At 54.2% G+C, this 12763-nt stretch overlaps 1 protein-coding gene across 1 annotated transcript; it reads left to right on the top strand.

Moving 5' to 3' along the window:
* The first annotated feature begins 942 nt into the window (after positions 1-942).
* On the top strand, positions 943-12738 carry LOC126049364 (acetyl-coenzyme A synthetase 2-like, mitochondrial). The gene is made up of 14 exons (XM_049825646.1): positions 943-1313; positions 2704-2800; positions 4050-4249; positions 4713-4888; positions 5780-5932; positions 8053-8200; positions 8631-8768; positions 8971-9063; positions 9468-9580; positions 10082-10208; positions 10892-11019; positions 11571-11634; positions 11970-12091; positions 12180-12738. The coding sequence occupies exons 1-14, from the start codon at positions 998-1000 to the stop codon at positions 12354-12356; spliced, it is 2052 nt and encodes a 683-aa protein (XP_049681603.1). The 5' UTR covers positions 943-997; the 3' UTR covers positions 12357-12738.
* Positions 12739-12763: the final 25 nt, after the last annotated feature.

Genomic DNA, 12763 nt, shown 5'->3' with positions numbered 1-12763 from the left:
AAAGGAAGGCAGAAAAAAAGCTGTTTGGAGGCAGGAACACAGCTTAGCTCTCCTACAGTGAGTGGTGGGAGGTCTTGGCATGTGGAGATGGGCTGCAGTGTTTCACGCCAAACCACCATGCCCTGCTCCACCATGGCCTCATCGAGTGCTCCCAGTCCACCCTGTGGTACAGACTTGTCTGAAGTGTCTGGGAGGAGGCAGAAAGCCCAGCTCAGCTTGCTGGAGGGGACAACTCTGATAGCTGCCCAGCAGTGAGGTGGGGTGGGATGCAATATCCCCTTCCTGCAGCAGACAGCCGCAGGAGAAAAACCTTCCCTGGCCCACCAAAGACAGCACAGCCTAGTGCTCTGCAGGGAATGGGCCTTAATTTGGGGAAGGGGATGGTCCCATGATAGCATGGAGGGGACCCTAACTTTTACAGGTGAGCTGCCCCAGTCTGCTTTCATGGCCAGCAGAGGACCAGGGGGCTGTGGGGGGCGGGCGGGGGAGGGGGAGTGAGGAGCAAGGGGATAGGTATGAGTAGAGGGAGGTGGGAGGCAGGTGAGTGGGGGCGAAGCAGAGGGTTCTGGGAGCACAGCACAGTCCCAGGAGAGCATTGAGCAGGAGTGGGCTGGTAGATCCTGGCCTGGGCACCTTGGCCCCGTGGGGAGCCCAGGCACCCGCTGAACCTGGCTCCCATTCAAGAGCAGCTGTCAGGACTCAGATTAGCATGAAGGTTATTTTCAGTCAAATATTTCTACAGCCCACCCCTTTCTCCTCCCTTAAAGGGATTGAATTTCTTTTTCCATGTAGAGCTCTGGAAGAGAGGAGGAGAGGAACGAGGCGGAGGAGAAGGGGTGCCCGGGCTCCCTGTGCGGCAGAGCTGCTTTTTGTCCAGTCAGCCCAGGGCGACTTAGCCCCAGCTCCCACAGGGGCCCGTCTTGCCCAGGTCAGGTGTCCCGAGCATCTGCAAGGGCTCCAGCCATCCACCTCGTCAGTGAGAGTCAGGCACCCTGCAATGATGGCCAGGCTGCTGGCTAGGGCTTGCTGCCCCAAAGCTCTTCCTCAGCGTCCCATATGCCCCCCTGGGTCAGTGACTGCCAGAGCCTGGAGCAACGGGCCTCTCACCGCCTACATGCCCGAAGCCGCCGCCTTTCACAAACCCAAGGACCACCAAGGCTTGTACGAGGTGTCAGTGGAGCAGGGGGATGCCTTCTGGGGAGCACTAGGGAGGAGCCGGCTCACCTGGATCACCCCCTTCCACTCTGTCCAGGACTGTGACCTGCACCAGGGCAGGGTCTCCTGGTTCCTGGGTGGGCAGCTGAATGTGTCAGGTAAGGAGGGGGGCGGGCATGGGAGCCCACCAAGTGCCTGCAGGTGCCTCTCTGTGAAGGGCTTTGGCCCTGGGAGCAGATTGGAGGAGCACCGAGTTAAATGGTTGGTGTGAGGAGGATTCCCAAAAGGTCCAGTTGGTCCTGCAGTGGCTGTAATGTAAGGATGTGGCTGGTCCTAAGAGAGCGGCTGGGTCTCACTGGAGGGGCTGCAGCTGGATCGGGGTGTGCTGGGAGCCAGGCAGCTCCCCCTCAGCCTCTGTGGATCCCACAGCAGTGCAGCAGCTCCATTCTGTAGGACCACATGCAACAGCACCAAACCCAGTGCATTCAGCAGGCAATGTTGCACTAGGTTATCCCTGCCCAGAGAAGGCAGTATGTATCTACAGAAAGCAAAATACAGGAGCAATGAGCGGTACTGGAAGTCCCCACAGCTGTGGGAAGCTCTTCTTCTGTGGGCTAGGGCTACTGCCTTAGCGGGGCTACCAGGGCAAGACATAGGGGCTGGTGACACTGGGTCCTGGTCACAGTGCTCTTGATTCCGGTGTTCAAAATCTGAGACAGACCTCTCAGAAATCAGGTCTTATGTAGTCCATTTGGGCAGGACAGCAGGAGGTATTTGCCTTTGGGATTTGAGATCTTATTGTTCCCCCTTTCACGTGTGTTTCTTCCTCTCCGGAAAACTACAAATGCTCAGGAGAAAAAGGCATTTTGGTATGCAAACGAGGGCTGCTGCATCATCCCATGGCCTCAGTAGCAGGTTTAAGGAAAACACAGAGTGAAACAAGGCTTCTGAGGAAACTGCAGCTGCCAGCAATGCGGTAAACTTTTCTCAGAAGAATTACAGCCAAAGCCTCAGCCAACCATGTCCCTGGAAGGCCAGAGGCTGTGCACTCCTGGCCCTGGTTCTCTTCCACCTTGGACAAATGCACCCTGCAGACTTCCTGCACAGAGCTTTGCTTCATCCTAGGTTTGTTATTTAGGAGCACCACCACTAAAAACCTGCCCTACTCCACCCCAGAGGCAGCTGCAAGGCAGTGCTGGGTGGAATGATGGCTGAGTTGATGTTTGCCAGACCCTCTAAGGGCACTGGGCATGTGACCTCCAAAGGGACTTCAGGCAGTTTCTGCTCTGGACTGCGTTAGGTTGCAATTAAGGGGGAAGGTGACAGTGGGGATTGGTAGGTATTAGAGTGGTAAAGGACTTGGGATGGTGCTTGTGATCTGTTGGCTGGTATCCACAAAGGTTTTTTCAGTGGATGCACAAGGCTAATGCTAAGAACACTCACACACAGCCCTGACTGTTCTGAAAATGGGACTGCCAGTGCTGGCTTTATGGGAATTAGGAGGTACTGAGGGTTGCTCTGGCAATGAGACTGGGTTGTCTTTTCCAGTGAATTGTCTGGACCGACATGTCCATGTAGCCCCAGACAAAGTGGCCTTAATCTGGGAGAAGGATGAACCAGGAGAGGAGGTGCGGGTCACGTACAGGTCAGTACTTACCTCTGAGTGTATGGGAGATGTATTGCAGCATGCATGAACATTGCACAGGGCTGATCTGCTGATGTGTATCATGTGAGGGGGTACAGCATCCCTTCACATAGATAGATCAACAGTATGGTGGCTGTTAGCTTGCCTGGGCTGATCTGAGTCTTCAGCCTACCTCCTGATTAACCCTCTGGGGCCCAAGGTGTCCCTACCCATCTGGGGACAGAGATGTAAGCCGCTTGTGGCAGCACTGCAATGCTTGTAGGGAAGACCACATGGGAAAGTCACACATGTGCCTTCCCAGAAAGGTTCCTGGTGTCTAAACTTGCAGGTAAATGGTCTGCAAGAGAGGCCAGATTCACAGCCACATGTGTGTTGGGAAGTCCCATGCTCATCTGCATGTCAGCAATGCTACTGGGTTTGACTCTCTGGGGCGACTGCCTGTCCAGCCCTGCTAGGTTGGTCTGGAGCCCCCCACCTTCCAGTTCAATTTGCCTGCTCTCCGAGTCCCCCCTACAGAATCCACTTAAATCCCTCTGCACACAGAACAAGTCCCTGTGTGCTTTCTGGCTCCAGACTTCACACGACAAACACGACCATCCACCACTTCCAATCTCTCTGCACGGAGAGCTCTTCCATGAAATGAGTCACTGACAGCCAAGCCATGGTTTCTGGAAGGGATACTTCTCAGGAGAGGCATTGTTTTGCTCTCTGCTTTCTTACAGCTGTTGTTCTCTCTGGTGGGCCCAAGCTGTGGAGGACTTGACCTTCCCAGCTTTAGCAAAGCATGGGGCCCTTTTTTCATGGGGGAAGACATCTATCTAACTCCTCATGTGTAGCTTCCAGCCTTGCAGGGTAGTGTGTCGCTCCAGTTGTACAGGCTGATAAGAAATGTGCAGGCTGCCATTGGGAAAGTCAGCTGAGGTGGTGTGGGCTTGCTGAGCCAGAGGAATTGCCAGTGGCCATTTCTGGCCCAATGGCTTGCTCCTGATGCTGGCCAGTGAGGGTGTCAAGCTCTGTACAGAGGCCATTCTGTTTTATTTTTTCTGTAAATAACAGTCCATGTTAGTGACTGTCTTCTCCTTTCCTTCCCACTGACATTTTACAGCTCTCCCATGGACTTCCAGTGTGGGGGGGTTAGGGTGCGTAGGGATGTAAGCTGCATACCTGTGACTCTGAGGCCCCACAACTTTATGCACACAGGTAAGATCTGCAAGAAAGTCTCTAACTGTGCCATTGCTTCTTTGGGCAGGGAACTGCTGGAGCTGACGTGCCGCCTGGGAAACACCTTGAAACGGCAAGGGGTGAAACGGGGTGACAGGGTTACAATCTACATGCCCCCATGCCCGCTGGCAGTGGCTAGCATGCTGGCCTGTGCCCGCATTGGGGCTGTGCACGCTGTGGTGTTCGCCGGGTTCAGTGCAGAGTCCCTAGCAGACAGGATCCAGGATGGTAAGAGCCAGTGGGTAACAGGAACATGTGCTTCCCTTGGGGGACAGTGCTGAGCTTGTTAGTTTGGCAGCTGGGGGCTCAGGGTTGTGCTGCTGGCAAAGGTTTTCTGAGTAAGACTCCCTGGGCTAACTGAGGGTGTACTGCCATGTTGTATGGCCATGGAGCAGGGATTAGCACCCCAGGAAATGGCACGGGCTCACTAACACCACATGAGATGGACTGGTTCTCTCCTTCATCCAAGGGACTGAAGAGCTGGGATACAGCATATCCTCTGAGGGGATGCAATACAGGCAGGAATGAATGGGAAAAAAAGATGCAAAGCTGCTGTTTTTGCTAAATGGAGGACATGAGTAACAGGGGCTGGGAGACAGAGGGAGAGGTGCAGGGTTATGGTAGAGCCAAAGTGCTGTGTGACTGATGGAGAGGGGCAGAGCTGCTTATGTGGCTCTTCTGCATTCTGCAGCCCAGTCAGAGACAGTGATCACAGTGAACCAGGGCCTGAGAGGTGGCAAGGTTATTGAGCTAAAGAAGACAGTGGACCAGGCTGTGAAGCAGTGCCCAGGAGTGAAACGGATTCTGGTTTCCATGAGGACTGACAGCAAGGTTCCCATGACAGCCCTGGACGTGCTGCTGGAGGAGGTGAGAGGCTGTCCAGTGATACTGCTGCTTCCCCTGAGCAATGTGGCCACTCTGGGAGCAGGGACAGGGGGTGGAGAGAGGGTGCTGGCTGGCCATGACAGTTTTGCTGGCATTGACATGATGTGGGGACATTGTCCTGCAGCAGCAGTGGCAGCTGGAGCTGCATATGAGTTCAGGACAGTCCCAGGAGCTGTCAGGATGGGTAACGGGTGACTTCTCGCAGCAGCAGCCCTGTACTGTCAGGGGCAGGCAGTGCAAACCAGGGCTCGTAGCAGAGTGGAGCAGGGGCTAGAAACACCCCAGACATGGGCTGACATGTTCTGAGCCCAGCCTTGGACTGCCACTGCACTTTCACACATGGCTCTGCTGGTGGACCTGGCACCCTCTGTGAGCGCCGGCAGCTTGTGTGCGAGGAAGCAGGCAGTGAAGTTGTGTGCCCGTTATTTGTGGCACACAGGATGGCCAAGCCGCCAGCACGGAGCACTTTTTCTGAAGAGGTAAGCCCCTGCCGTGCATTTCTCTTAGCTCCCTGGAGCTGCACAGAGGTCTCCTTGCCTCTGCCCATCCCATCTGCAAGCAATTCGTGCTAGAAAGGCTTCCTGGAAGGCTTCTGTGCTGGTCAGAGCAGCAGCAGCTTAAAAATAGCTGTCTCTTACTCAGCAGGTCTGCTCTGGCTGAGTAAAGTGTTTGCTAGCTCAGCAAGGCGAAAGAGAGTTCAGGCTGGTGAGCAAAGGGGGGGGAGGTGCAGAGGCAGGGAGGATGGCACTGGGGGAGCAGGGTAGCGCAGGTGCTCAGAGGGAGGCTCAGGGGAGAGGTGCTCGAGCGGGTGTAGGGACAACACAGGGAAGCCTGTGAGACCCCAAGAGAGAACTGCTGTGCTCTGTCCTGCAGGAGATGATGAAGGAGGATGCGTGCTGTGAGCCTGCTGCCATGGACAGTGAAGACATGTTGTTCCTTCTCTACACATCAGGCAGTACTGGCAAACCCAAGGGTCTGGTTCATTCCCAGGCTGGTTACTTGCTGTTTGCTGCTCTTACACACAAGGTAATGGATCCCAGCCACAGGGTGCTCATGAGCTAGCAGTTCATAGGGAGTGCAGGGAATAGACGTACTGCCTTGTTGCACCATGAGCTCATCCTTATCTAGAGCAAAGTCTCTGGGAAGCCCTCCTAGGGCATCAGCCCAGTAAAGCACATCGGCCTACAGGTAGTGGGGAAGAGCAACACATGCTCTGGAGCAGGGCTTCCCAAACACGTAGGCCTCTGAGCTACCTTCTTGGCTTTCTTCTTTCACTGCCTTATCTTAGACTGAATCATTGGATGGGATGCTCAGCCTTGCAAGGGTAATTTTGTATTACTGGGTGAGGAGGAAGAAGCCCATTTGCTCCTAAAACCTCTGGCTTGCTACATGTAACTACCACAACTCTGGTGGGAGATCACAGGCAGTGCTTCTGGGAGGGGCACATTTGAGGGTATCTGTAAAAGCTGGTGAGTGCCCTCAAGTCAAAGGGTCTATACCTGAAGAGTGTGGGTCATCTTTGGGAAGAGGAAAGCCTTTAACCCCTAGCATGCCAAAAGCAAACAACTTTTATCCAGAGCTTGATAAAAGGGCACTGAGCACAGCATGGAGCTGCACTTGGCTGCAGGAATGGTTACAAGGAACATTTCCTAAGACATTATATAGGGTCCTCTGGAAGAGGGAGTTCTTCTCTGAACAGTCCCTTAGTTTTAGGTCTGGCTCTCCCTGTGTGTGACTGAAGTTCCAGTAGTGCCTCAGACCACACACCCTATGATATAGCAAGCTAAGCGCTGGCTGGGTCTTCTCTGTCAGCCATGAGTGCTGGAGGCCAGACCTCCTGGGGTGTGTGCAGGGAAGCCCTTGGTTTTCCTGTGAGCTAAGCTGTCTGTACAGCTGCGTCCAGCATGATAAGTGACCCTCTCGAGACCATCAGAGATGGTTTGCGAGAGGCAGAGCTGCCATCCCAGAATGGTAATGCAGGGAGTGAGCAGCATGTGGCCATGTTAGCCCTCAGGAGCACTGGAAACTGCGGCACAGGGCTGGCATACTCAGATCTCTCAGCTGGATGGGGCAGACCGCTGCTACCATAATTCACCACTCGGTTAAAAAGAGACAGAGCAAGCAGGGGAAGTTTCCATTACGAGCACCCTGGAGCACTTTAAGGCCCTGGAGTCCCCAGCTGGCAGCCTCCAGACAGGGAGCTGCAGGAAGAGACAGGAAGGTCCTAAACAGCAGATGCCAGAGTGGAAGGCGAGAAGTGATGGGCTAGTGGGATACCGGCCCCTGGGGAGCTTTCCCGGTGCTGAGTAAGGAAATGAAGGAGAGTGCTTGAGGAAGCTGGATGTGTTGCTGCCTGTCTGCTGGCACTCAGTTCTACCCTGCACAGGGCAGGCTCGTTCCCTCATGCTCCAGCCTTGCAGCAAAGGGTCTCCTGAGGAATAAATGGGGCAGCGGGAAGAAGAGCTTGTTCTGCTTTCTGCCTGCCTGCAGGTGCAGGGCTGTGCTCACCCAGCTGAGGCAGAGAAGTGCCAACTCCTGCGGGCAAGCTGGGGCAACTGGGCCGAGGCATCTCACAGTCCATCTGCTTGCTGCCTCAGTGCTCCTACGCTGGACTCCTTGCTGAGCTCAGGGTTTTCCTGAGTCCTTACTGTGTATTTGGAGCCCAGCAGCACCTGGGAGTGGCTCATGGAGTCCTTCACTGCATTGCCCTTGCTTACAACTCCTCTCCTTCCATGTGGTCATGTAGGTGTGGAGGGAGGGACCATCCTCACCCTGAAAGTTCTCCTGTTTTGATGTGACAGGATACTTGGATCAACCTTGTCCAGATACCAGCAGAAGGAAGGAAAGGCTGTAGCTCTCTCCTTTGGAAAAGAGCAAATTTGGCTGTGGTGTTGTTTGGTTTTTTTAAAAATGTCTCTCTCTCCTCCCACACCTTCATAAAGCACCTGACATTTTATTTTTTTCTGATAATGTTTTAAAAAACTCCTTGCGGGAAGAAGGTGTACCTGCAGGGGTGGTGGGAAAACGGAAGGATACCATAACGTTAGGGTGGAGAAAGGAGAAAGGGTACGCTGCTCCCGGTTGTCCCCCTTGCCGGGAGGGCAGGCCCAGGCTATACCCCTCACTGCCTCTCCTCCCTTGTGCAGTACGTGTTCAACTACCAGGACAGGGATATCTTTGGCTGCGTGGCAGACATCGGCTGGATCACAGGGCACACTTATGTGGTCTACGGCCCCCTCTGCAATGGTGGCACCACAGTCCTTTTTGAGAGCACTCCCATCCATCCTAACCCTGGTGAGTGAGAAGGTGTCGCGGGAGCTGGGATATGCCACAGCCACCCTGCGAGACCCACAGCAGGCAGGGAGCTGAAGGCTTGATGCCAGGACACATGCAGCAATGGTTTTGCTGCCACAGAAGCAGACTGTGGACTGTGCCCAGCAGACAGCTGCGACGGCAAGAGTCTTTTCCTCTGGTTAGGAAGCCACTGCTGCTTCTCCAGGGGTGAAGCTGTTTCTCCCCATCCCTCCCTGCAGCATAGAGAGTAGCAGAGCTAGCTGATGTGGAGGAAAAGGGGCCACTGCTGCTCCTGGGCTGCTTTAGTCCTTCCCAGTGTGGGATTAGCTTGGCTGAGGGTCCAGGCACTGCTCTCATCTCCTCTCCCTCCATCTTGGTCTCGGGCTGGGAGGATCTGTGTGGATGGTTACTGGCCCTGTTTCCATTCCAGGCCGCTACTGGGAAACAGTGGAGAGGTTAAAAATTAACCAGTTTTACGGAGCACCCACTGCCATCCGCCTTCTCCTGAGATATGGCGATGAATGGGTGAAGAAATATGACCGCTCTTCTCTCAAAGTGCTCGGCTCAGGTAACTGCTAGTGGCATGGGCTGGAGCAGCAAATCCTTGGGCATCAGGTTGTGCCTCTTCCCACAAATGCTAAGAGCAGCAGCACATGAGAGTGGAAAGTCAGGAGCCTGCGCTATTTGGGGGTGGCTCTGTGAGCAGACCCTGGGAAGCTGTGTCTTTGACCTGCTCTTTCAGCTTTGTCCCTTTGTCTTTCCCCTTGCAGTGGGGGAACCCATCAACAAGGAGGCCTGGGAGTGGTACTTCCACGTGGTTGGTGAGACACGGTGCCCAGTAGTGGACACATGGTGGCAAACTGGTGAGATGCGTACGACCCCTCATTCCAGCTTCTGCTCTCCCAGGCTTTAGGAATGACCCGCTGCTTTGTTGGCCAAGTGGGAACGGTTGTTACTGACACTCTTGTAGGAGCAATGCCATAAGGGGCCATAGGCACCAAAACATGAGAGAGAAAAATGGCCTTTAAAGCTAACCCAGAGAAACATGGGGGAACGGATGGCAGGGAGCAGATCTCTGCTGAGCTACATGAGCAAGATCATCCTTCTGCAAAGAGCCTTACTTCCCCAGCTCTCTGGCAAACCAGCCCCGGCCTGTGGTCCAGCAGGGTGCAGTGAGGGCCAGGGCAAGGGCTGTTGGCCAAGCAATGCTACCTGGCTTTTCTCTTGTCACTGACTTTGATGAGCATTACAGTGTCTTTTGCTTTAGAAACAGGAGGCATCTGTATCTCACCCCGTCCTTCTAACCCTGGAGCGAAAATCCTTCCAGGCATGGCTATGAGACCCTTTTTTGGGATCAGCCCCTCCCTCCTGGATGACAAGGTACATTTATAACCTGCAGCCTGGGCACTGGCTTGGCCCGCTTTTCCCCAAGCGCTTGCAGTATGTACTTGCTGATGGGAGCGGAGGTCTGTAACCACATCTTTCCTGCTCACCTCTGCTAGATGGTAACCTTCTTTACTGGAAGGGAATTAACAGTGAAGCTGTTCTTCCAACTAGTGCAGAAGTTGAATTTTTTTTTGCTAGCTTCCTCTGTCCTGACAAAACAGGCTGTGCTTGGGCTCCCTGGCACATGTCTTTCCAAGGTGAGGGAGCTAGGCAGGGCCAGCCAGCCTCCCTAGAAGGTCCCAGTGTCCCACCATGGTAGTCAGCTAGTTGCAGATATCTGCTGGGAGACACCGAGCCTGTCCCATTGTAGTCGGGGGCACAGGACTCTCCCCACTGCCTTCCCTGACATTTCCATCACAGGGTCATTAAATAGGCAATGACTAAACATCCCAAGTATCCTCAGTCATGGTTACTAAAATGTTAACTATTTTACAGGGAAACGTCCTTCTGGAAAATAACATTTCTGGAGCCCTTTGCATCTCACAAGCCTGGCCAGGTATGGCACGAACCATTTACAATGACCACAAGAGATTTCTGGAAACCTATCTGACTCCTTATCCAGGTAAGGAAAACAGAAAAAAAGGCAGGTTACAGCAGAGGTGTTTAGTTGGGTACAGTTGGGTCTGCTTGATGGTTTTCTGCATGGGGGCAGGACTCAGGAGAGCTGGTACTGCTACTTCGTTCTTCCACAGGCCCTCCCGTGGCATTGAGGCCCTTCATCTCCCCATGCCTGATACCTCAGCACTGCCCTGGGAATGAGTCTCTCTCACCAACCTTCCCCATTGGATCACATGTGGTTTTAGGGCAATGGATTTGTACTTCTGCCCCCAGTCCCCTTGAGCACAGAGAGGCCTTTTGGTGCAAATCCTGTCAGCTTCTGTCGCTCATCCAGAGTTACTGAGCAAGCCCAAGACTGTGTGTCTTGAAGGAAAGGGGAGAACCTGCAGGACCACGCGCACCTGCACTGAAACAAAGTGCTCCGAGCTTGTGGTGATGAGGCAGGCCGGGCATTAGCCAGCGCACTGCAGAATGAGGGAAGGAGCCCCATGACAGAGCAGGTACCAACAGAGGCAGAAGACTAACAAGGAAAGTAGGCACCTTCACCCAGAGCAGTTGAGGAAGAAGCGGAGTATGTGAGCCCTGGTGCCAAACGAGAGGAGAAGGGGGTGAGGGGAGAGTGCAGCTGGCAAGCAGCTGACATGCTCACTGCAACAAGTGACCGTGGCACGGTTCTGGCCACTGCAGGGTTTTTCTTCACCGGGGATGGTGTGTATCGTACCAGTGAGGGCTACTACCAGCTGACAGGACGGCTGGACGACATCATTAACATCAGCGGACATCGGCTGGGCACTGCAGAGGTGGAGGATATTGTGGTAAGTGGTGTGGGTGGGAGGTAAAGCCATCCAAGGGGACAGTGAAGGCACACTGGTGGTGCTCAGGGAAGTCTCTTTGAAATACCTGGACAGAAACATGCTGCTGCTGTAGCAGCAGGGAACAGTGTTGGACCTACAGCCTGACTGTGGGAACAACTGCCCGCCCTCTCCCTTGCCATTCTGCAGCAAGGGAGGGACAAAGCCTGATAAGGTTGATGCTGTAAGTGGGTGAATCCCAAAGCAGCAGCCAGGCTTGTTAAGGAGGAGCATCCACAGGCCAGTAGATTGTGGGACCTGATGGAGCAACCTGGAGGCACAGAACAGTGTCTAGAAGGTACAAGCCTAAAGCAGCCAGAGGCAGGGGGGAAGACTTGTGTTTGCAGACAGACCTGCTGAGGCAAGAAGGAAAAAGGGCAGAGGGCATATGAGGCCCTTCCTCATCCCTTCACGTTACTGTGGGCTGCAGCAGCCAAGCCAGGTCAGGGCAGCTTCCAGGTGGCAGCCAGCCTGCTGAAAGCACTGAGCCAAACCCCAGTCCTGTTCTCTTCCAGAATCACCATGTGGCAGTGGCAGAGTCTGCTGTCATCGGCTACCCACATGAGATCAAGGGAGAAGGTAAGACGCTTTCCTGCCACTGAAACATCTCTCATGGGGCTATTGCACTGCAGTGGGAAGTGGCACTGCCACACCCACCCCTGGCAGCAATGCCATGGCAACGCCATACAGCATGTTTGTGGGGATCTTGACACAGCCATCACAACCTACATAAGACCAGCTGGGCTTTGCATAAGGTGCCAGCAGTAGCACCATGGCAAAAGCACTTACAGCTCAGGCTCAGAGCATCCCCGGAGGCTACCAGCAAAGAGGGACCTCTCCTGGCACTAGGTCCAGGTAGGCTCTTGGAAGCATGCTGTGCACAGTGCTCAGTAACCTGGTGGTCCTTCTGCCAGGAGCCTACGTGTTTGTTGTGCTGAAGAAGGACAGTGGCTACACGCAGGAGACTCTCACTGCTGAGCTACGGGAGTTGATTTCAAAGAAGATTGCCAAGTATGCAGCTCCAGAGTACGTTCAGGTAACACGTGAAGCATAGTCCAACACCCACCCTAGCAGTCTGGCCAACTCCTTTCCCTCAGCCTTAGCTCTGCTCTTCCCTGTCATAGGTCACACACCGGCTGCCCAAGACACGCTCAGGGAAGATTATGCGTCGGGTGCTAAGGAAAATCGTGGAGGACAAGGCCACTGAGCTTGGGGACCTAACCACCCTGGACAACCATGAAGCTGTGCAGCAGATAATAGAGGGACACAAGCTCCTGGTGGAGGGGTGGAAGAGCTGCTAGCTTGGCTCTGCCAGCAGCTACCTCCTGCTCCTCCACTGCAAAACTGGGGCCACATTCAGAAATGTCACCAAACAACTGGTGGCCAGGAAGTGCTCAGAGACCGTACCTCCACTGCAGTCTCAAAGTGACCCCTCTGCAACACAGAGATCCTCAAAACCTCTGTCTCTACACACCTATGAGAGGCACAGGAGACAACATGACTCATCACAGGCAGAACAGCAAAGGGAGGTGAGCTTCATTTCCTCCCCTAAAAGCAGAGGGCCAAAAGACCTCCTTGGCATTCCTTGTGCTTTGCAGTAGCTGTGAAGGTAGCAGCAGGGCAGGATGCCCAGCCCTGGATAGGTATATTACTCCTCCCCCTGCTCTGCTCTCCAGCAGTAGTCTAGTCCAGGACCATTGCCAATATA

This window comes from Accipiter gentilis, chromosome 22, assembly GCF_929443795.1.
Source record: "Accipiter gentilis chromosome 22, bAccGen1.1, whole genome shotgun sequence".
Lineage (NCBI taxonomy): Eukaryota > Metazoa > Chordata > Aves > Accipitriformes > Accipitridae > Astur > Astur gentilis.
Note: the sequence above shows the minus strand (reverse complement) of the source record. Positions and strands in the feature narration are given on the sequence as shown.